The sequence below is a fragment of the Stomoxys calcitrans genome, chromosome 2 (genome assembly GCF_963082655.1).
Source record: "Stomoxys calcitrans chromosome 2, idStoCalc2.1, whole genome shotgun sequence".
Taxonomy (NCBI): Eukaryota; Metazoa; Arthropoda; class Insecta; order Diptera; family Muscidae; genus Stomoxys; species Stomoxys calcitrans.
This window is the reverse complement of record NC_081553.1, coordinates 33,975,321-34,000,454: the sequence shown is the minus strand read 5'-3', so window position 1 is coordinate 34,000,454 and position 25,134 is coordinate 33,975,321. Positions and strand designations below refer to the sequence as shown.

Here is a 25,134-nt window from a genome sequence, read left to right as displayed (position 1 = left end):
ATCGACTTCCGGCTAATGTATTTCCCACCGACATTGACGTTTAGAATTTTAAGACGAATACCAATAAATACTACTCCCTCTTTCCCCCTCCAAACCTTAACTTTCCTAATTGCCAACGCAATGCACTGCATATATAGGGGACATCCCCTGCGTGTTGGATAAGTGAAAAATAAAATAATATGCAAAATTTCAGCCAAATCGGAGTAAGACTCCAACTAATATTTCGAGGTGTCACATACGGAATGAATAGATTAGTATATCCTCGGTTAGAATCGGTTTATAACCGGATATAGCTCCCATGTAAACCGGTCGCTAGATCATCCTTGTTCGGTTTCTAGAAGCTTTGATTTTAGCTGGTTTGACGCTAGATCGACGTAGAATGTCGAGACGATCATGAGTATATTTTTTATACTTTATCAGATCGCAGATCAATATTTCGAAGTGTTATAACCAGAGTGACTAGGTAAGTACTTCGCCCGTGCTATGTTGGTGGTTCAATGAAATCAAATGAACATAACTACTATTGATTTTGTTATTTTTGCAACAATATACTTATGTTGGTGGTTAAATCCTGTTATGATATTTGTTTATGCCATGATGTTTAAATTTGACCATTATCGTTGTTTATGGTAAAATGAATTTCAAATTACTCACTTAAGATTTGCTATATGAACAAACGTTAAACTTAAATTTGTACAAAATTCATATGAAGTATTTGATTTATTTATGCCTTTCTTTTGAATTAAATCTCTTTCACTTTGTAGCAAAACGCGTTAAAAATCATTGCCTCAATACAGGGTGAATCAAATGTTAAACACATAAATGTTATGCCTTTGGAGAAAGTAGGAAATCACGAATGCCAAAAACACCACCCAGAATCAAAAGTGAACGGATCGGCACAATATAAAGGCATTAAGTTCGACCGGGCGGAACTTTGTATACCTACGACTTCGGGTATATATTTAAATCCCCTTTTTGTCACAATCCGATGAAAATTAGATAACTTATGCACCCAAATTCGGCACGGACATTGAGTGGTCTAATACATATGTCACTATTCAATTTTGTAGAACAAAATATTGGTCTTTTTGGCAGATATATCCAATTATATATCGCGAAGCTCAGAAAAACTCACCGTTTAAAATTTCAGCGAAATCGGGTAATTAATGAAGCTTTTATGGGCTTCAGTCCCCCTATCGGCAGATCGGTTTATATGGCAGCTATACCTAAATATAGTCCGATCTGAACCATATTTGGGTCAGATGTTGGGAGGCTTTACCCTACTCACTGTTTCAAATTTTAGCGAAATCGGGCAATAAATAAAGCTTTTAATGGCTTTAGACTTCTTATCGGCAGATCGGTCTATATGACAGCTATACCTAAATATAGTCCGATCTGTATCATATTTCGGTCGGGTGTCAGGAGGCTAAAAATAACCCACCGTTTCAAATTTTAGCGAAATCGGTTTAAAAAAATTTTTTTTTGGGCCTCAGACCCTTTATTGGCAGATCGGTCTATATGACAGCTATATCTTAATATAGTCCGATCTGAACCATATTTAGGTCAGATGTCGGGAGGCTTGAAATAATTCACAGTTTCAAATTTCAGCGAAATCGGGTAATAAATAAAGCTTTTATGGGCTGCAGACCCTTTATCGGGAGATCTGTCTATATGGCAGCTATATCTATATCCACTGTTGCAAATTTCAGGGAAATCGGGTCATAAATAAAGCTTTTAAGGTCTTCAGACCCTTTATCAGGAGATCGGACCGATCTGAACCATATTTGGGTCAGTTGTCGCTGTTTCATGAAAGGTATTGGAGAGTAGACTACGAATGAGGTATTCGATTTTGAGTCTAAGTACCCATCCAACAGACATATTGGAAGTGTCAATATGGAGTTAAAATGAAAGGTATTTTGGAGTAGATTACGAAACTGGCATACAAAATCTGATCGAAGTATAGGGGTCATCCCGCCAAAAACGCCCCAAATGGGCAAATTAACCTCTCATGACTAAATGGGACTTGGTTTTGTCTGTTTGTTCCTTAGAATCAAAGACGACTGAACCGATTTTCTTAAAATTTTCACAGATTGTGTGGGTTTACCTGGAAAAAAACATAGGCTATATAATTTTTTGATATCGGATGAGGTCGGACCCTCACCCCCTTACCCTAAAAACGCCAACCAAAACCAAAAGTGGACCGATGGGCACAATACGGGTATCAAATGAAAGGTATTGGAGACTAGAAAATGAATATCATATTAAAATTTGTGACGAAGTACCCAGCGGGCCACCCCAACCCCAAAACTCCTCTATTCGACGTTCATGTCAATATGGGACTCCAATGAAAAGCATTCAGCAGTAGATTACAAATATGGCATAAAAAATTAGGTCCAAGTAATGGTAGGTCGCTCCATCCCCAAATGCCCGCAAATGGGCATATTAGCCAACCATGGCTATGTGGAACTCAAATGAAAGGTATTTGGGAGTAGATTACAAATATGACATTAAAATTTGGGATCAAGTCTAGGTGGCGCTTTTCCTCCAAAAAATACCTCAAATAGGTCAATTGACCCATTATGACAATATGGGATTCAAATGAATGGTATTTGAGAGTAGAAAACGTATCTGATATTAAAATTTTGGAGTCAAGTGTTTCGTGGTACGCCCAAATGCACCCCCTAAACTGAACTTAATTTGCGACTATCTCAATATGGAGCTCAAATTAACGATAGTTGAGAGCAAATATAGAATTTGATATCTATTTTCAGGGCAAAGTGCCGGTGGCTGCGTCAGCTCCAAAACACCACCCAAACGGTTCATATTTACCGATCGTGGCAATATGGGACTCGAATTAAAGTGATTTGGGAGTGGAGCACCACTTTGATATCCATATTTGAGTCGAAATGTCTGAGATGCCATCCCTCCCCTTAAAATCACTTCTTACTACCCTAATTTTCAAAAACACCAGATTTTGGAGATTGGTAATGCGATTCGTTCGAAGTTTTTTTTGCACCCTAACAGACACCAGAACAAAACAAGGTTTCTATTGTTGAGGTGGGGTGCCTCCGAGGCCTCCCAAAAACCCGCCATATGAATGTATAGACCAATCACGACGATATAGAGCTTAAACGAAAGGTGCTGGAGAAAAAAAAAAAACATTTTGATAACCAATTGAAGATTCAAAATCCCCCAAATGGATGTATGGACTAATCACAAGAATATAGAGCTTAAACGAAAGGTGCTGGAGAGATAAAAACGAATTGGATATCCAATTGAAGATGCATGTGTTTGCGGAGACGCTCTACCCCAAAATACCTCCATAATCTGACGTATTTACCGACCATGGTAATATGTGACTTGTATAAAAGCTATTTGGGAGTAGAGTACGAAATTGTAACTCATTTTCGGGACAAAGACCCTGGGGTCCACCCCACCCTCTAGCAGAACTTATTTGCGGATCCTAACAATATGGGGCTCATATAAAGGGTGATTTTTTTGAGGTTAGGATTTTCATGCATTAGTATTTGACAGATCACGTGGGATTTCAGACATGGTGTCAAAGAGAAAGATGCTCAGTATGCTTTGACATTTCATCATGAATAGACTTACTAACGAGCAACGCTTGCAAATCATTGAATTTTATTACCAAAATCAGTGTTCGGTTCGAAATGTGTTCAAATTTTGACAAATTTTGTTCAGCGATGAGGCTCATTTCTGGTTGAATGGCTACGTAAATAAGCAAAATTGCCGCATTTGGAGTGAAGAGCAACCAGAAGCCGTTCAAGAACTGCCCATGCATACCGAAAAATGCACTGTTTGGTGTGGTTTGTACGCTGGTGGAATCATTGGACCGTATTTTTCAAAGATGCTGTTGGACGCAACGTTACGGTGAATGAACACATTTCGAACCGAACACTGATTTTGGTAATAAAATTCAATGATTTGCAAGCGTTGCTCGTTAGTAAGTCTATTCATGATGAAATGTCAAAGCATACTGAGCATCTTTCTCTTTGACACCATGTCTGAAATCCCACGTGATCTGTCAAATACTAATGCATGAAAATCCTAACCTCAAAAAAATCACCCTATAAAATGTATTTGAAAGTAGAGCATGAAGCTTATGTTTACTTTAAGGGTCAAGTGTCTGGTTGGCCACCCCACCCCCTAAAATACCCCCTAAACCGGAAATATTTACCAATATGGTAATATAGGACTCAAAAGAATGGCATTTGAGAGTAGAGTTGAAATTTGACCAAGGGCTAATTTCTCACACATCAATGAGTGCTTTCTGATTCAATTTTAATGTCAATGATATGGCCCTTTTTCATAGCCGCATCCGAACAGCGTGCCGCAGTGCAACACCTCTTTGGGGAGAATTTTTTATATGACCATGAATGGCATGGTACCTCACAATTGGCGCCAGCAAGTGTCGCCAGACAAAGGGATAACCGCTGCTTTAAATTTTTGCGATGTTCTCGCCAGGATTCGAACCCAGGCGTTCAGCTTCGTAGGCGGACATAGGCTACAATGGCACGATTTCGATATCCACACTCAGGGACACTCTAAAAGACAGCGGAGCGGGCCAGGTTCGTCAAGTTTTATATAAATTGGCCATATTGAGTTTGTGTCTTAAGTCTTTTGTTTTCTTGAGCCACCAGAGGGTACAATTCTTATCTGATTTGACTGAAATTAGAATGAGACGGCTAATATCGGTACGTAGCCTGATAAAGCTTTCATATAAACCGATCTGGAATCTTGACTTCTTGAGCGAGGGGGCGCAGTTCTATTCCGATTGGCTGAAATTTTGCACGATGTGTTTCGTTATGACTGATATAGCTGCCATATAAACCGATCTTGAATCTTGACTTCTTGAGCCACTAGAGGACGCAATTCCTTTTCGATTTGGCCTAAAATTTTGTTATGGTGTTTTGCGTATTTTGTTATGATTTTCAACAACTGTGCCAAGTATGGGTGAAATCGGTGCATAACCTGATATAGCTGTCATATAAACCGATCTGGGGTCTTGATTTTTGAGCCTTTAGAAGGCGGAAATCGTAAACAATTTCACTGACTAGAATAAATACAAAATTTATTTAAGTAAGCAACATTTGTAAGGTCAGATTTTTGAAGTTCGTTTCTTAAGTCTTTTGTTTTAAAAACACCCAACATTTTTGTGACTTTAAAATTTTCTGGCAACTTTGGGCCCACCTTGTGCTTGAATTTCTTTAAAATCTAAGCATGATTAACCGAAATAGCAATGCACGCAAACAATGTTAGCACAAATCAAATGATAAATGCAAGAGGAGAGGCAGCTGGGGCTGATCGAGTACGACAACAACAAAAAATGGCAACAAATGTAAAATAATATCAAACTAAATCAAATCCACTTACTTATTTCACATGTTGGACCAGTCCAACCGGGTACACAGGCACAAGTGAATTCCGAGACTGGTGGAATCTGTTGATGGTTATATCCATTGCTAAGGCTGGTGCCAGTTGTCGTTGTATTGCTGCCACCATCGCCGCCACCACCAACACCACCGCCAGTTATGCTGCTGATCAATGCTGCCAACGATGATGACGATGAGTTTGGGGATGATGATGATGATGACGAGGATGCTGAAGAAGTTGAAGACGATGATCCTATATTCAATCCTAGCGGCGGCAAATTGCGTCTATTAACTGGTTTTGCTATAGCCGAACTTAAGCTACGCATTCCCCTGTATGATGACAATGCGGTCATGTTTCGCATTGCTGATTCCTGAAAGAAATAGAGAGCACAATTTGTGCAACAGGGAAAAAGAGAAAAAAAAAACGTTTAAATCTTCTTTTTAACTATGCAGCTTAGGAAAAATACCATGCATTTATTTATTTTAAAGTTGCCTACTCTGTCATGCATACCAATGCAATGAGCTAAGGAGGAAATATGTTAATATGTGTTGTTTGAAAAAATAAATGAAAAACTTATGTTTAAATTAAGAAACGGGTAGAAGGCTAATGTTAGGCGTTGTCTACTTTAATTTGAGATTTTTTCGAAATTTCAGTTTTTCCAGGAAATTTGCTTTTCTTCAAGTGTATGGGATTCTAAATGAATTAATTTGCCTGCAACAAAACCTCAATCCTTCTTTCTTTTAAGCGGAAAACTAATTATTGAAATTCAGTCCTAAAGGCTACTGGGATGGTATGAATATATCTCAAATTTTAAATAAATTTTGCTTAAAAGGAAATAAGCCCATCTCTAATATAATGGAAGTACACAGCCAACATATGGGTTGCCCAAAAAGTTATTGCGGATTTTTCATATAGTCGGCGTGGATAAATTTTTTCACAGCTTGTGACTCTGTAATTGCATTCTTTCTTCTGTCAGTTATCAGCTGTTAATTTTAGCTTGCTTTAGAAAAAAAAGTGTAAAAAAAGTATATTTGATTAAAGTTCATTCTAAGTTTTATTAAAAATGCATTTACTTTCTTTTAAAAAATCCGCAATTACTTTTTGGGCAACCAAAAGCAGTACTGACATATGGAATGGAAAGATTTGTATTCGATAGTGCGAGACGATTCAAGGACTGGTCAGAGTCACAAATGTGGCACCCGTTGGATTAAAATTGATGCTCTCTATGCAGAATAGAGGTCTAAATTCAGAACGAAGCTGCGGATGAGGGAACTCGGCATGCTAAAGATTTGCAACTTCCAAGACCTGAATATACAGATTAAGTGTGAGACAGCCATTGCGGCTATGAGACTTAAGGCGATGGGAGAATGGATTGAGGATGGGAGTTGCCCATACCATCGCGGTATAATCGAGGCGACAATAGGAAACCTGGAAGGGTGGGAAGAGGTTTCCGATCGGATACCTGAGATGAACCTTGAAGTCGAGTGCGAGGCACTGATGCCATCGGAACAGTTTTGGATTGGCGGAACCCTAGTATTGCCATCTGGAATATTATGTTACACGAATGGATCAAAGCTAGAGGACAGAGTGGACCTGGGGGTTGACATTGAGATATTTATTGACAGTAAAATTGCCATAAGGGCAATAACAACCATGACGGTAAGGTCTCCAACGGTCTTCCAGTGTAAGAAGGAGATTAACGCCTTCTCTGAGGATGGCAAAATCCGCATCGTTTGGGTGCCGGGCCATAACGGAGTAAGGGGAAATGAAAAGCCAGACGATTTGGCGGTGAAGGCCAGGGGACTGCCGTCGATAAACTTGGTTAACCCGAAGCTTTTCGGGTCGACGCAGTTCGAGTTAACTATGAATATTTAGTTCCACTCTCTTTAAGACCCAGATTGACTTGGTGAGCAAATCCGTCCTATTTGGGAGTGTTTATGGTGGTGGGACGTCCGCTAGACAGTTGGCCCCTAATGTTGATATCAGATACGTAGGCTACTCCCACATTCCTTTCATTTGAGCTCCATATTTCCGTAGTTGGCAAATATGAACGGCTTGGGGGGTGTTTTGAGGGATGGGCGGCCACTCAGTGAGTTGGCCTGGAAAATTTATATCGGATTCGTGTTCTACTCTAAAATATAGTATATAGTCTAAAATAGTCAGCAATAACTTCTTAGTTGGGTGGTGTTGGGGGGGTGGGGTGGCCCCATAAACACTTTTCCCAAATATTGATATCAAATTCGTGCTTTACTCTAAAAGACCTTTCATTTGAGCCCCATATTGCTATTGTCGTAAATTTGTCCCCATTGGGGGTTGTTTTTGGGGAGAGAGGTCCCATATTTGGATATCAGATTCGAATTCTATACTCAAATATCTTTTATTTAAGCCCCATATTACCATGGACAGTAAATAAGTCCTGTTTGGGGGTGTTTTGGGGCAGGGGTGGACCCCCAGAAACGTGGTCCCACATTTGAATATCAGATTCGTATTCTACTCGAAAATACCTTCAATTTAAGTCCCATATTGCTATTGTCGGTAAATACGTTCGATTTAGGGGTGTTTTGGGGCTTGGGGTGGTCCCCCTAACACTTGGTCCGACATTTGGATATCAGATATGTTTTCTTATCCTAAATACCTTTCATTTGAGTCCCATATTGTCGTGATTGGTGTGAATATATGTTTGGTAGGTTTTAGGGTGGGGCAGCCCCCCTAGGTACCTTATCCAAAATTTGGATACCAAATTTTTATTATACCCTCCACCATAAGATGGGGGGTATACTAATTTCGTCATTCTGTTTGTAACTACTCGAAATATTCGTCTGAGACCCCATAAAGTATATATATTCTTGATCGTCGTGAAATTTTATGTCGATCTAGCCATGTCCGTCCGTCTGTCCGTCCGTCCGTCCGTCCGTCCGTCCGTCTGTCTGTCGAAAGCACGCTAACTTCCGAAGGAGTAAAGCTAGCCGCTTGAAATTTTGAACAAATACTTCTTATTAGTGTAGGTCGGTTGGTATTGTAAATGGGCCATATCGGTCCACGTTTTGATATAGCTGCCATATAAACCGATCTTGGGTCTTGACTTCTTGAGCCTCTAGAGTGCGCAATTCTTATCCGATTGGGATGAAATTTTGCACGACGTGTTTTGTTATGATATCCAACAATTATGCCAAGTATGGTTCAAATCGGTCCATAACCTGATATAGCTGCCATATAAACCGATCTTGGGTCTTGACTTCTTGAGCGTCTAGAGTGCGCAATTCTTATCCGATTGGGATGAAATTTTGCACGACGTGTTTTGTTATGACATCCAACAACTGTGCCAAGTATGGTTCAAATCGGTCTATAACCTGATATAGCTGCCATATAAACCGATATTGGGTCTTGACTTCTTGAGCCTCTAGAGTGCGCAATTCTTATCCGATTGGAATGAAATTTTGCACGACGTGTTTTGTTATGACATCCAACAACTGTGCCAAGTATGGTTCAAATCGGTCCATAACCTGATACAGCTGCCATATAAACCGATCTGGGATCTTGACTTCTTGAGCCTCTAGAGGTCGCAATTATTATCCGATTTGCCTGAAATTTTGTACGACGGATTCTCTCATGACCATTAACATACGTGTTTATTATGGTCTGAATCGGTTTATAGCCTGATATAGCTCCCATATAAATCGATCTCTCTATTTTACTTCTTGAGCCCACAAAGGGCGCAATTCTTATTCGAATTGGCTGACATTTTACACAGGTCTCCAACATATAATTTAATTGTAGTCCAAACCGGACTATATCTTGATATCGCTCTAATAGCAGAGCAAATCTTTTCTTATATCCTTTTTTTGCCTAAGAAGAGATGCCGGGAAAAGAACTCGACGTATGCGATCCATGGTGGAGGGTATATAAGATTCGGCCCGGCCGAACTTAGCACGCTTTTACTTGTTTTTAGGGTACTATATGAGAGCACACAAAATTTCGCTTAAATGGCACCACCCATCTCCTAGATCTGGCGTTTCTGAAAATTAGGATAAGGGGGAGGGTCCGCCCCCCCTTCAGATATCAAAAAAATTAGTACCCTATTTTCACCATGGGGTCAATATGTATCATCTGTGAAAATTTTAAGAAAATCGGTTCAGCCGTTTCTGAGTCTATAAGGAACCCACAAACAAATCTACAAACAAACACAAATTGATTTTTATATACAAGATAAGTATCAATCCTAACCATAGGGATTGAGGCGGTTGTATCTGCTGAAACGTAGTTGAACCAGCACTACTTTGGTTTGTCAAGGGAGGTTAACTCCATCAGTTGTTATGAGCATTCACACGTGAGCGGTAATGTAGACGCACCTGTATGCTGCTGTAACTGAAAATTCTATTTTTTTGCACTGAGCCTTTAAATTTTGAAGATCGACCTTGACAACATACAAAATATGAATTCGATGACTGCTGCGATAATAGACCAGTAGATACAACTTAGACGACGAAGAAATGGGACTGCGGAGTAGTGGAAGTCGAAACAAGCTTGCTTGACTAAGAGTAAATGCTCCTACTTTGACTTTGGCTTCAGACCCCTGGCTCCGGTCGAATCCACGCCACTGACAAGAATCTGTTTCCCCTGATCGATGTTGTTTGCATGAGAATAAAGGCGAGAGCCCGTTATATTTCGTACATCTTAAGGCAGTTACAGAACTTAATCCTCTCCGTGGCTTAACTGGGGAGTAAATACGAGATATGCATTCTCGTAGTTAACCACTCTTAAACAATCAGCAAGATCGACAAGATAGATGCCATCAACAAGGAGTCCTGATGTCATAATCGCACAAACGCCTCTTTGTGATGTCGTCGATGCCGTCTGGAGGTTGTTTAAGAAGGGGTTTAAGAGGTTTAAGAAGGGCCGGAAATGTTTCACTCTATGGGGCTTCAATTTCGAATCCTTAAATTTCGGACACGACCGGCGACCCCAGAAATATTTAGAGATTCTAAATACGGGAGGGACGTGAGGTACGTGTTGACTTTGTCATAGAAAGATGTGGCATAGGCAACCGTATCGTAGGCCATTGGTAAGGGTCAAGTTCCACGAGCTGCTTGGTACCTCGGATAATATGTGCAGTGATGCCGTGCAAAGCAGTCATTGTGCTATGCAATTTACAAAATCCATGCTGATTGGAGGCCAAAGTGGTGCAGAAGATTGAATCCTTGGCGAAAACAAAGGACACATTTTTCAGTGAAGCTTGTCATCTGACTAATGGTGGCGGCATTTTCGAGGTATTGAGGCATGTAAAACGTCTGTTCCAAGTAGTGTTGATTAACGGCATGACGTTTCAACTCCACATCTCAACGGACAGCACTAAGTGATCCTGAATGGTTAAGTTTGCATGCTGATGCTCAGCACATGAAAATTCTGCAACAATACTCGAAAGGAATATCACCTCAATCATCTTAGCTGCTGGCGAGAGAAGAAAAATCGGTCTGTACAAATCTTCCTCACGTGAATCCTTTCTATGGCAAGATTGATCTGTACAGTTTTTCCTCATTTGAAAACTTTCTGAAGCGGAGTGACTCTTTCAAACCATCGGCAAGTGTATGAGTGGCCTGAGACAGGTTGGGGAGCCCAGTCAGGTATTCGACTCCAAAAAAAAAAATCCAGATTCTTCAGCATTGATGTGATGTTACCTTTGACGGCTTTGCGTTGCTGATGATGTTTGTTACGTTGGCTCGGAGATCATAGACTGAATGAATAGCACTCTTCTAATCCCTATTACTCTCGGGATGTTCAAAAAGTTGATTTAACAGCCCGGTTCATCTTTTCGGATTGATCACTGTTGAGTCGCCAAAGGTGACCAATTTGCTAGTCGGTGGCGGCTTGACATTTAAAATCGATAGAGACTTGACATTGGACAACATCTTACAAATATCACACTTAAGTTGCCTTGAGTGCCAAAAACCTCTTCGTTGATTACCCTATCGTTATACCCTACACCACTACTGTGTAATAGGGTGTTGGTGCATTTGTTTGTAACATCCCGAAGGAAGAGAGATGGACCCATTGGTAATTATGCCGATCGACTCAGAATCTTTTTCTGATTCTATTTAGCTATGTTCGTCTGTCTGTCTGTTTGTCCGTCCATATTAATTTGTGTACAAACTACACAGGTTGCATTTTTCGTCCGATCGCCTTCAAATTTGGCACACACATTTTATTTTGACGTAGAGACAAATCCTATTGAAATTGGAAAAAAAGATTCAGATTTAGCTATAGCTGACATGAGGTGTGTCGGCCGATTTTTAATAACCCATCTGAAAACATCCGCCTAGGTCCATCAAAATTGGTTTAAAATTAGATATGCTCTTCCCTCCTCGCCTAAATTGACTGTTGAATCAACTGGATCAATAACTGCTACAATGCCATATCTCCGCCCGAATTTTGCCTTTCCATACTAGTTTTCTGTTTCAGTTCAGTTGCCTGAATTTATAGACTCAAAAATGGCTGAACCGATTACCTTGAAATTTTCACAGATTGTGTAGGTTGGTCTGGAAGGAAACATAAGCTGTATAATTTTTTGATGCCGGGAAGGGGGCAGACCCTCCCCCTTACCCCAAAAGTACTACCCAAAAATAAAAGTGGACCGATCGGGACAGTATGGGATTCAAATGAAAGGTATTCAAGAGTCGAATACAAAATTTTTAATAAAAGTTGGGTCCAAGTACCTGGGGGCCGCCCTATCCCCAAAACCCCTTCAAATATGTTTATTTGACGATCATGACAATATGGGACTCAAATGAAAAGTATTCGGGAATAGATTACGAATATGGTCAGGAAGAAGAAATATGCTTTATAATTTGTTGATATCGGAAGGGGGCGGACCCTTCCCGTTACCCCAAAAATACCACCCGAAATCACAAGTGGACCGATAAAGACAATATGGATATCAAATGAAAGGTATTAAAGAGTAGCATACGAATATGGTATTAAAAATTGAGTCCAAGTACCCAGAAAGTCGTCCTAACTCTAAAAATTCTAAAAACAGACAAATTGGTCTTCCATATCAATATGGGGCTTAAATGAAAGGTATTCGGGAGTAGATTACGAATCTGGCATACAAAATCAGATCGAAGTGTAGGGGGTCACCCCACCCCCCAAAAACTCCCCAAATGGGCATATGTCCCATCATGACTATATGAGACTCGGTTTGTTTGTTTGTTCCGCAGAATCAAAAAAAAAGGAAATATAGGTTATACAATTTTTATACCCACCACCGAAGGATGGGGGTAGTATATTCATTTTGTCATTCCGTTTGCAACACATCGAAATATCCACTTCCGACCCTATAACGTATATATATTCTTGATCAGCGTAAAAATCTAAGACGATCTAGACATGTCCGTACGTCTGTCCGTCTGTGTGTTGAAATCACGCTACAGTCTTTAAAAATAGAGATTTTGAGCTGAAATTTTGCACAGATTCTTTTTTTGTTCATAAGCAGGTTTAGTTCGAAGATGGGCTATATCGGACTATATCTTGATATAGCCCCCATATAGACCGATCCGCCGATTTAGGGTCTTAGGCCCATAAAAGCCACATTTATTATCCGATTTTGTTGAAATTTGGGACAGTGAGTTGTCTTAGGCCCTTCGATATCCTTCGTCAATTTGGCTCAGATCGGTCCAGATTTGGATATAGCTGCCATATAGACCGATCCTCCGATTTAGGGTCTTAGGCCCATAAAAGCCACATTTATTATCCGATTTTGTTGAAATTTGGGACAGTGAGTTGTGTTAGGCCCTTCGACATCCTTCGTCAATTTGGCTCAGATCGGTTTAGATTTGGATATAGCTGCCATATAGACCGATCCTCCAATTTAGGGTCTTAGGCCCATAAAAACCACATTTAATATCCGATTTTACTGAAATTTATGACAGTGAGTTGTTTTAGGCCCCTCGACCTCCTTCGTCAATTTGGTTCAGATCGGTGCAGATTTGGATATAGCTGCCAAATAGACCGATCCTCCGATTTAGGGTCGTAGGCCCAAAAAAACCACATTTATCATCTAATGTTGCTGAAATTTGGGACAGTGAGTTATGTTAGGCTCCTCGACATCCTTCGTCAATTTGGCCCTGATCGGTCTAGATTTGGATATAGCTGCCATATAGACCGATTTCTCGATTTAAGGGTTTTTGCCCATAAAAGGCGCATTTATTATCCGACGTCGCCGAAATTTGGGACAGTGAGTTATATTTGGCCCTTCGACATCCTTCGTCAATTTGGTTCTGATCGGTGCAGATTTGGATATAGCTGCCAAATAGACCGATCCTCCGATTTAGGGTCGTAGGCTCATAAAAACCACATTTATCATCTAATGTTGCTGAAATTTGGGACAGTGAGTTATGTTAGGCTCCTCGACATCCTTCTTCAATTTGGCCCTGATCGGTCTAGGTTTGGATATAGCTGCCATATAGACCGATTTCTCGATTTAAGGGTTTTTGCCCATAAAAGGCGCATTTATTATCCGACATCGCCGAAATTTGGGACAGTGAGGTATATTTGGCCCTTCGACATCCTTCGTCAATTTGGCTCAGATCGGTCCAGATTTGGATATAGCTGTCATATAGACCGATCCTCCGTTTGAGGGTCTTAGGCCCATACAAGGCGCATTTATTGTCCGATGTCGCCGAAATTTGGGACATTGAGTTAGGTTAAATCCCTTGACATAGTTCTACATTATGGCACAGATCGATCAAGATTTGGATATAGCTGCCATATAGACCGATCTCTCGGTTTTAGGTTTTGGGGCCAGAAAAAGCACATTTATTGTCCGATGTCGCAGCAATTTGGGACAGTGAGTTGTGTTGGGACCTTCGACATACTTTTTCAATTTCACTCAGATCGATCAAGATTTGGATATAGCTGCCATATAGACCGATATCTCGTTTTACATCTTGGTCGCAAAAAAGACGCATTTATAATCCGATTTAACTGAAATTTGACACTTTGACTTATGTTAGGCTTTTCGACATCCATGTTGTATATGGTTCAGATCGGTTTATTTTTAGATATAGCTACTGAAAAGACCAATATTTTGATATACACAATTGAACATTGACTTTTACTTATTAGTATTTGGTCCAAATCGGATCATATTTCGATATAACTGCTATAACTATGACACCTTGCCTTTACTAAATCTGACCACTGAAGAAGGTCTATCAAAGTACTCAAAGTCCGGTAGATACTATTCAAATATCCATGCCATTTATTAAAATCTGAATAACATTTTTTTTTTCAAAAAGAGCACCAGCAGCTTGCCTCTCTGTTAGTCTACGATACCTCCAAATTCATGTTACATGGCAAAATGTGTTGATGTATGTAAATTGAATTAAATTCTCCAACAAATTACGAGCAAATTATTAAAGAGCACAAGCAAAAGCACGAAATCACAGAGAAGAAAAAAAAAACCGATTTCCAATCACGTTTATCTGCAACGTGGCCTATGACATAGATGCCTTCATGTGGACCCATGCCATACATATTAGGCCATAACTAACTTCTTTGATGTGTATGTAAGTATGTGTGTTGGGTGTAGATATCGTGTAATCTTCAGTTGGTTAGTTGCTTGTCCGTTGTTGTAGATGCCATTTTTCTGGGTACTTATCCCTTTTTTTTTTTTTAGTTATCTGGCCACAGATATTTATGCATTATACGATAATATATGATTGCAGGCAGTTATAAATAAACTTTAGGTATGGCATTATATGGTCCATACATGATGCCTTACATTATGGCTAATAACTGAGAACATGTTCATCTCTGTGTGTGTGTGTGTGTGTGTATTTGTTCATACATACCTTTACCGTGCATGAGCCTCCATTTTTGCATGGCTGTGTTGCACATGGATGCTCTATGATTTCACAGTGTTCACCGGATAAACCCTCTGCGCATGTGCATAGAAATCTATCAGGTGCTGTATTCTCACATGTACCGCCATGTTTGCAGGGTTCATGAGTGCCGCAGTAATTTAAATCTACATTCGTGTAGGGGAATACAAAATAAAATATGATTATTTTTTTTAAAGAAACAAATTGAACTGAAATCAAAGCATATCAATAATATGGAATAAATCGATAATGAGAGGAAGTAGGGAATTTGGGAAATTGGATTTTAGGAAATTTCTATACTTCAATGAAAACATTTCGACATTATTATCTTACCTTGATCGCATAATATGCCACCCCAATTTGTATCACATTTGCATTTCCATGCCTCGCCATAGCAAGAACCATGCTTACAACCAGGATACACCACACATTCATTGCACAAAGGTCCCTGCCAGCCAGGACGGCAGCTGGAAATAGAAAAAATATAGATTGGGATATGTGAATGCTATGAAAACTTTTCAGCTATTAGAGAAAAAAAAAAATAAATATTTTTTTTTAATAAAAACGGATATCGAGGGTTTTAACACAATTCACTGTTAAAGACTTAAAAACGGAAGATTGGTCACTATGACAGCTATTGGGTTGCCCAAAAAGTAATTGCGGATTTTTCATATAGTCGGCGTTGACAAATTTTTTCACAGCTTGTGACTCTGTAATTGTATTCTTTCTTCTGTCAGTTATCAGCTGTTACTTTTAGCTTGCTTTAGAAAAAAAGCGTAAAAAAGTATATTTGATTAAAGTTCATTCTAAGTTTTATTAAAAATGCATTTACTTTCTTTTAAAAAATCCGCAATTACTTTTTGGGCAACCAAATATATTTAAATAAAGACCGATCTAGACCATCCCCGGTACGGACGTTGAGGGGTCTGGTATGTCGCTGGTACGAATGTGCACATTTTTAGCGAAATAGGATAATGGCTTTAGCTGTCTTAAAACCTTAAATCGACATTTCGACGGCCGGACGGCACTCTGTTCATTTCACGCAAAAATAAAACTATTAAGAGCGTGCTAGGTTAGGTTTAAGTGGCAGTCTGCCATCAAACTCATTTAGACGATTTCGTTCTCTGTGATACCACAGAAACAGAAGAAGGAAGATGCCTTGTAGTTCCTACCGTTGAGCCATCTAAAAGGCTTTAAAAATCCCAACAGCTTGAAAATGTTCTCATCCGCTAAATCAGACATGTTCTCAAAGAAATGAGAACCTAAATTGGAACCCCTTCTGACTGCTAGTGTGGGACACACACACAGAAGGTGTTCTATAGTCTCTTCTTCTTCGATGCCCTCACAGCTTCGGCAAAAGTCGTTGCTGGCAACCTTCAGTCTGTCAGCATGTTTTCCGGTTAGACAGTGACCTGTCATGACGGACACAATGACTGAGACGTCTGTTCTAGCCAATGACCTAACCGAACCTATCCCAAAAGCGTGCTAAGTTCGGTAGGGCCGAATCATGGGAACCCATGAATTATGTTTAAAATTTATACCAGCTAAATTTAGTTGAAGGGCACCATTTTATTCTACATACCAAAGTTCTATCAAACCAGCAAAAACTGAAGCTTCTAGGAACCGAACAAGGATAATCGGGAGACCGGTTTATATGGGAGCTATATTAGGTTATAGACCGATTTGGACCGTACTTCGTACAGTTGTTGGAGGTCAAACCAGAACATCACATGCAAATTTTTAGCCGAATCGGATAAAAAATGGCGGTTTGTAAGGGCTCAAAAAGGCAAATCGGGAGATCGGTTTATATGGGAGCTATATCAGGTTATAGACCGATTCGGACCGTACTTGGCACAGGGGTTGGAAATCATAACAGAACAACACATGACAAATTTCAGCCGAATAGGATAAAAATAGCGGCTTCCAGGGTCTCAAAACGTCAAATCAGGAGATCGGTTTATATGGAAACTATATCAGGTTATAGACCGATTTGGACCGTACTTGGCACAGTTGTTGGAAGTCATAACAGAACAACACATGACAAATTTCAGCCAAATCGGACAAAAATTGCGGCTTCCAAGGGTTCAAGAAGTTAAATCGCTAGATCGATTTATATGGGAGCTATATCAGGTTATAGACCGATTTGAACGGTACTTGACACTGTTAGTGGAAGTCATAACAGAACATTATGTGCAAAATTTCAGCAAAATCCGATAAAAATTGTGGCTTCCAGGGGCTCAAGAAATCTAATCGAGAGATCGGCTTATATGACAGTTATATCTAAGTCTGAACCGATATGGTCCATTTGCAATCCTCAATGACCTACATCAATATTAAGAATCTATGCAAAATTACAAGCGGCTAGCTTTACGCCTTCGACCGCTATCGTGATTTCGACAGATGAACAGACGGACGGACGGAATGACTAGATTAGTGTACCCCCATCCTATGGTGGTAGGTATAATAAAATAAAACGGGCAAAAGCGTGCTAAGTTCAGCCGGAACAATCTTGGGTATCCACCATTAAGGATTGCGCTAAGAAGGGGTTGCAGAAGTCAAATCCGGGGATAGGTTTTTATGGGGGCTATATCAGTTTATAGACCGATTTGAATTATACTCGGTACCGATGTTGAAAGTCAGAACAGAAGTCTTTGTGCTAAGTTTCAGCCTAGTCAGTTGAAAACTGAGGCTTTTAGGGGCTCATGAAGTCAAATCCGAGGATTGCTTTATGGAGGTGATATCTGTATATAGACCGATTCGAATCATACTTACCACGTACGCTGGAAATTATAGCAGAAAACTTTGTTTAAAATTTCAGTCAAATCAGGTGATAATTGAGGCCTCAAGGAGCTCCGGAAGCCAAATCCATGAATCAGTTTGGTTTATAGACCGATTCGAATCATACTCCGCACTGATGTTGGAAATCAGAACGGAAGATCTTGTGCCAAGTTTCAGCCAAATCGAAAGTAAATTTGAGTTCTCTAGAGGCTCAAGAAGTCAAAACTGGGAATCGGTTTATATTAGGTCACTGATGTTGAAAGTCAGAACGGAAGACCTTGTGCCAAATTTCAGCCAAATCGAAGGAAAATTGTCAAAGAAGTCAGAAGTCAAAACTGGGGATAGGTTTATATTGGGGATAAATCCAAACCTGAGCCCATATGGCCCATTTGCAATCCCAAACGACCTACTTCGATGAGAAGTTTCAGTGCAAAATTTTCAAGCATGTATCTTAATTCCTTCGAATGCTATTGTGCTTTCAAAAGACGGACAGACGGACGGTTGGACATGGCTAGATGGACACAGAATGTCAAGATGTTCAAGAATATAGAAACTTTATAGGATCTCAGTTCAATATTTCGTCTTACAAAAGGAATGATTAGAGTTCCCCTCCCATCCGATGGTGACGGGTATAAAAAGGGTAATGGAACATCATACTATGAAATCCCCAAAGATTTGGTATATGTTTGGATAAGAATTGCACCCTCTAGAGACTCAAGAAGTATACTCGGGTATCGGTATATATTGGAGTTATATCAGTGTTTGGAAAACATACTCAGTACATCTTTGGGAGATCATAGGAAAAGTCATTGTGCAATATTTCAGCCAAATTGAATAAGAGTTGCGGATAACGGTAGCCGAGTTGGTAGAGTGCTTAGATTACCAGTGCAAGGGTCGTGGGTTCGGTTCCCACCAGAAGCCTTGGTCTGTCGCTACTGTGATATCACAATGGACTTAAAATTGTCAAAGTGAGTCTGTAAAGGACTGCCACTCTTACCTAACCTCTTACCTAACCTCTTACTTAGAGGCTCAAGAACTATATTCGGGAGATCGGTATATATGGCAGGTTATCGAAAATTTCAACAAAATTGAATAAGAAGTATAATTGGCATCGGTTTATTTGGGAGCTATATCAGGTTTTGAACCGATTCGGACCACATTTGGCACATCTGTTGTATATCAAGGAAGAGGTCACAGTTTAAGTTTGTGCCACATTTCAGCCATATCGGATAATAATTGCGCCTTCTGGGGGTTGCAGAAGTCAAATCGCGAAAACGGTTTATATGGTACCGATTGGGTCTAAACGAGGACCTATTTGATGTATTTTCAATCCCAACTGACCTACATTAAAAGGAAGTACTTAAAAAAAATTTTAGACTCCTAGCTTTACTCCTTCGAAAGTTGGCATGCTTGCGACAGAGGGACAGATGGACTTGGCTGGATCCGTCTGTTAGTCTATCTGTCACACTAGCTTTCGAAGAAGTAAAGCAACGTGCTTGAAATTTTATACAATTAGTTCTTATTAGAGCAGGTGAAGTTGGTTTTGATAAATCTATCATATAAACCGATCTTCCGATTTGTCTTCTTAAGTCTCTAGAGGGCGCAATTGTTATCAGATTAGGCCGAAACTTTGCACAATGACTCTGATCTCCATTATACGTGCAAAGTATGGTCTGAATCGGTCTTAAACCTGACATAGCTTAAATGTAAACCAATCTCCCGATTTGATTCCTTGAGACTCTAGAGGGCGCTATCATAATCAGATTAGGCCGAAATTGATACAATGACTTCCTCAATGACCTTCAATATACGTGCCGAGTATGGCCTGAATCGGTCTAAAATCTGATATAGCTCGAATATAAACCCACCTCATGTGTGAACTTTTTGAGCGCCTAGAGGGCGCTGTTCTTGTCTGATTTTGCTGATATTCTCCAAAATGATTTCTTTTGTGACCTTCATTATACTTGTCAAGTATGGTCTGAATCGGTCGAAAACCTGATATAGCTCCCATATAAACCCGTATTCCGATAGTCTTGAGACCCTAGAGGGTGCAGTTCTTGTCTGATTAGGCACAACCATTTCTCCTTTGAACTTCAACCTACGCATCAAATATGGTCAGAATAAGTTCTTAACCTGATATAGCTCCCATATAAGTTGATCTCCCAACATAACAATAGGAATACTTTGAAATTTTGCACAATGGGAGCTGATATAGCTCCCATATAAACCGACCTCATGTTTGAACTTCTTGAGCCTCTAGAGGGCGCAGTTGTTGTCTGATTTTGATGAAACTATCCAAAGTGACTTCTTCTGTCACCTTCAATGTACGTGCCAAGTATGGCTTAAATCGGTCGAAAACCTGATATAGCTCCCAAATAAACCGTTATCCCGATAGTATTGAGCCCCTAGAGGGCGCATTTCTTGCCTGATTAGGCACAACGACTTCTCCTATGAACTTCAACCTACGCATCAAGTATGGTCAGAATAAGTTCTTAAACTGATATAGCTCTCATATAAGTTGATATCCCAATTTAACAATAGGACTACTTTGAAATTTTGCACAATAACCTCTAACATGGTCTCCAACATCCAAGTCAAGTATGGCCTGAATCGGTCCATAACCTGATATGACTCTTATAGCAATGCAATTCTTTTATATTTATACCCTCCACCATATGATGGGGTATACTTATCGTCATTCTGTTTGTAACTACTCGAAATATTCGTCTCAGACCCCATTCTTGATCGTCGTGACATTTTTGCCGATCTAGGCATGTCCGTCCATCCGTCTGTCTGTCTGTCGAAAGCACGCTAACTTTTGAAGAAGTAAAGATAGCAGCTTTACTTCTTCTTCTTATTTGTGCTTTTGCACAAATACTTTTTATTAGTGTAGGTTGGTTGGGATTGTAAATGGGCCATATCGGTCCATGTTTTCATATAGCTGCCATATAAACCGATCTTGGGTCTTGACTTCTTGAGCCTCTAGAGGGCGCAATTCTTATCCGATTGGAATGAAATTTTGCACGACGTGTTTCGCTATGACTTCCAACAACTGTGCTAAGATAGTTTCAAATCGGTTCATAACCTGCTATAGCTGTCATATAAACCGATCTGGGGACTTGACTTCTTGAGCCTCTAGAGGGCGCAATTCTCATCCGATTGGAATGAAATTTTGCACGACGTGTTTTGTTATGATATCCAACAACTGTACTAAATTATGTTCAAATTGGTCAATAACCTGATGTAGCTGCCATATAAACCGATCTGGGGACTTGACTTCTTTAGCCTCTAGAGGGCGCAATTCTTATCCGATTGGAATGAAATTTTGCACGACGTGTTTTGTTATGATATCCAACAACTGCACCGAGTATGGTTCAAATTAGTTCATAACCTGGTATAGCTGTCATATAAACCGATCTGGGGACTTGAGTTCTTGAGCCTCTAGAGGGCGCAATTCCTATCGGATTTGGCTGAAATTTTGCGTGACGTCAACAACTGTGCCAACTAAGATTCAAATCGGTTCATAACCTGATATAGTTGCCATATAAACCGATCTGGGATCTTAATTTCTTGAGCATCTAGAGGTCGCAATTATTATCCGATTTGCCTGAAATTTTGTACGACGGATCCTTTCATGACCATTAGCATACATATTTATTATGGTCTGAATCGGTCTATAGCCTGATACAGCTTGAGCACCCCCCAAAATATAATTTTATTGTGGTCCGAACCATATCTTGATATCCCTATAATAGCAGAGCAAATCTTTCCTTTTATCCTTTTTTTGCCTAAGAAGAGATGCGGGGAAAAGTACTCGACAAATGCGATCCGTGGTGGAGGGTATATAAGATTCGGCTCGGTCGAACTTTTAGTTGTTTCTTACTATTGGGTTGCCCAAAAAGTAATTGCGGATTTTTCATATAATCGGCGTTGACAAATTTGTTCACAGCTTGTGACTCAGTAATTGCATTCTTTCTTCTGTCAGTTATGTCAGCTGTGACTTTTAGCTAGCTTTAGAAAAAAAGTGTAAAAAAAGTATATTTGATTAAAGTTCATTCTAAGTTTTATTAAAAATGCATTTACTTTCATTTAAAAAATCCGCAATTACATTTTGGGCAACCCAATACTATGAGATACCGATCAAAGAACTTGACCACATACCTTCCATGGTGAAGTGTGTATAAAATTCGGGCCGGCCGAATATAGCATGCCTTTACTCGTTTTATGGGTTGACCAAAAAGTAATTGCGGATTTTTTTAAAAGAAAGTAAATGCATTTTTAATAAAACTTAAAATGAACTTTAATCAAATATACTTTTTTTACACTTTTTTTCTAAAGCAAGCTAAAAGTCACAGCTGACATAACTGACAGAAGAAAGAATGCAATTACAGAGTCACAAGCTGTGAAAAAATTTGTCAACGCCGACTATATGAAAAATCCGCAATTACTTTTTGGGCAACCAATAAGTTCACTTGTTTCACAGTGTATATACGAAACTACTCTGCCTTCTTTTACGATTATTTGTGCGTCTTCTGTTCTGAACATTTAATTAATATTTATGTGCAAAGTAGTTGTGGAAATCTCAAAGAAAAAATCATCCAAGCAATCTTCAGCAGAATATTCTATGGAAACGGCAGCTATATATTCATAAACTTCAATGCCTCACTGGAGACTGGCAACAAGTTGTGGTGGCCAAGGATTCCTGCAATTCCTTACAAAATTTACACATTGCATTGCGTGATGGTGTTGGTGGTGGTGGTGGTGGTAATAAAATATGCCCGGCTGTATCATGTGGGGTTGACCTCCGAAATAAGTTATTTATCTACTGTTTCACATCAGCTTTGAGCCAGGGCCATAAATGCTTGGAGGGGGGGTTATATAAAGCCAAACTGCAGGAAGCTTGAGGAAGCTTTGGGTTGTTTTTTTTTCTTCTCAGCAGATCTTTTTTCTGCAACCTTTTGAAGATTTATTACCTGGATGAATATATGGATTTTCCTGCCTGCTGTGTCGGTTGCATTTATAAATGCGTGCCTTGCACTGGATTTTATTTTCTTTTGGCAAAAAATGCAGTGCTTATTTTTGGAGTGAATGCTGCACATTGAAACTAACCAAGCATATTAAGTTTTTTAATTGATTTTAAGTGATCTGATTAAATATTTTCATCAGAAGATATCATGATGTGGTTATGTTTTCTTTTTCTTGGCTTTGTTGCAACAAATACCAATTTCAGTTCACCGCATGCAGCATGTTGTTAACAATTTCAGTAAGCCCAAGAATCTGTCATGTAATGTCAAGGGCTTTGCAAATATGACGTGTGGTGAAAGACTAAAAGATGTTGCATACCAAGAGGTGGTTGCATGCGGCATAACAGAAGGAGAATTTGTTAAATACTCTGGTATCCCTTGTGCGGTGAATGATTTGTTCAAAATAACCACATCAGTCGGGAAGTTTGTGTCTTAAGTCTTTCGTTTGTTGCATTGTCAGTGCACCCATGGCACATACTAATGAGAGAAGATTAAACAACTATTTGATCTTCGAAGGATTAAAGAGAATAATTTTCCAATGCTTATAGGTTTAGACACAAAAAACCAGGACAAAAAGAATATATTCTAAGAAGCTCTGAGAAGGTTTTTATGCACGAAAAGGAAGGAAGGAGTGAATATCTATATTTCAACCATGAGCAAATTTCGCATCAACAATTAAACGTTCGTCATTGGATTGAGGCTAATACACTTGGTCAGATATGGCAACATTGCTTAAGTCAGTGCCAAGCTTTTGCGGCTAACAGACCCAGGCACATGCATGTGGAAATGTTTCCAGATTTAAACCAATCTAGGTGCATAGAAGGCCACTGTAGCGCAGAGGTTTGCATGTCCGCCTATGACGTTGAATGCCTGGGTTCGAATCCTGTCGTGACCATCAGAAAAATGTTCAGCGGTGGTTTTCCCCTCCTAATGCTGGCAACATTTATGAGGTACTATGCCATGTAAAACTTCTCTCCAAAGAGGTGTCGCACTGCGGCACACCGTTCGGACTCGGCTATAAAAAGGAGGCTTCTTATCATTGAGCTTAAAAACTTGAATCGGACTACACTCATTGAAATGTGAGAAGTTTGCCCCTGTTCCTTAGTGGAATGTTCATGGAGAAAATTTGCATTTGCTGGTGCGTAGAATGGAGAGCTATTAGGAATGTTGGGAACAGGACGGAATAATTGGTGCTCAACAAGCCGATTGTGGCATCGAAAGGATTACAATCCGCACTCTCTTTGCATAGGATGGGGGTATACACATTAGCGTCCTTCTGTTTGTAACACCTTGAAATATTAGTTAAAGACTCCCTGAGGTGTATACAGTATGGCAGAGACGAAGTGTTACCAACTTCACACTGGTAAATCTCTCAAACTTGAAATACATGATACTTATTATACCCACCACCGACGTATGGGGGTATATTCATTTTGTTATTCCGTTTGCAACACATCGAAATATCCATTTCCGACCCTATATAGTATATATATTCTTGATCAGCGTAAAAATCTAAGACGATCTAGACATGTCCGTCCGTCTGTCTGTTGAAATCACGCTACAGTCTTCAAAAATAGAGATATTGAGCAGAAACTTTGTACAGATTCTTTTTTGTCCATAAGCATATCTTGATATAGCCCCTATATAGACCGATCCGCCGATTTAGGGTCTTAGGCCAATAAAAGCCACATTTATTATCGGATTTTGCTGAAATTTGGGACAGTGAGTTGTGTTAGGCCCTTCGACAACCTTCGTCAATTTGGCTCATATCGGTTCAGATTTGAATATAGCTGCCATATAGACCGATCCTCCGATTTAGGGTCTTAGACCCAATAAAGCCACATTTATTATCCGATTTTGCTGAAATTTGGGACAGTGAGTTGTCTTAGGCCCTTCAACACCTTTCTTTAAATTGGCCCTGATCGGATCACATTTGGATATAGCTGCCATATAGACCGATCTTCCGATTTAGGGTCGTAGGCCCATCAAAGCCACATTTATTATCTGATTTTGCTGAAATTTGGGACAGAGAGTTGTGTTAGGCCTCCAAACGTCCTTCGTTA

General features: G+C 39.7%; 1 protein-coding gene across 1 annotated transcript in view; it reads right to left on the bottom strand.

The window, feature by feature from the left end:
- LOC106087742 (protein serrate) overlaps positions 1-25,134 on the bottom strand; it is a 146,345-nt gene that overhangs the window by 55,185 nt on the left and 66,026 nt on the right. Inside the window, exons 6-8 of the mRNA XM_013252885.2 lie at positions 15,603-15,736; positions 15,240-15,415; positions 5,395-5,764 (exon numbers count right to left, since the gene is read on the bottom strand). Of these exons, the coding sequence (XP_013108339.2) occupies positions 5,395-5,764; positions 15,240-15,415; positions 15,603-15,736 (680 nt within the window). The remainder of the gene's footprint in view (positions 1-5,394; positions 5,765-15,239; positions 15,416-15,602; positions 15,737-25,134) is intronic.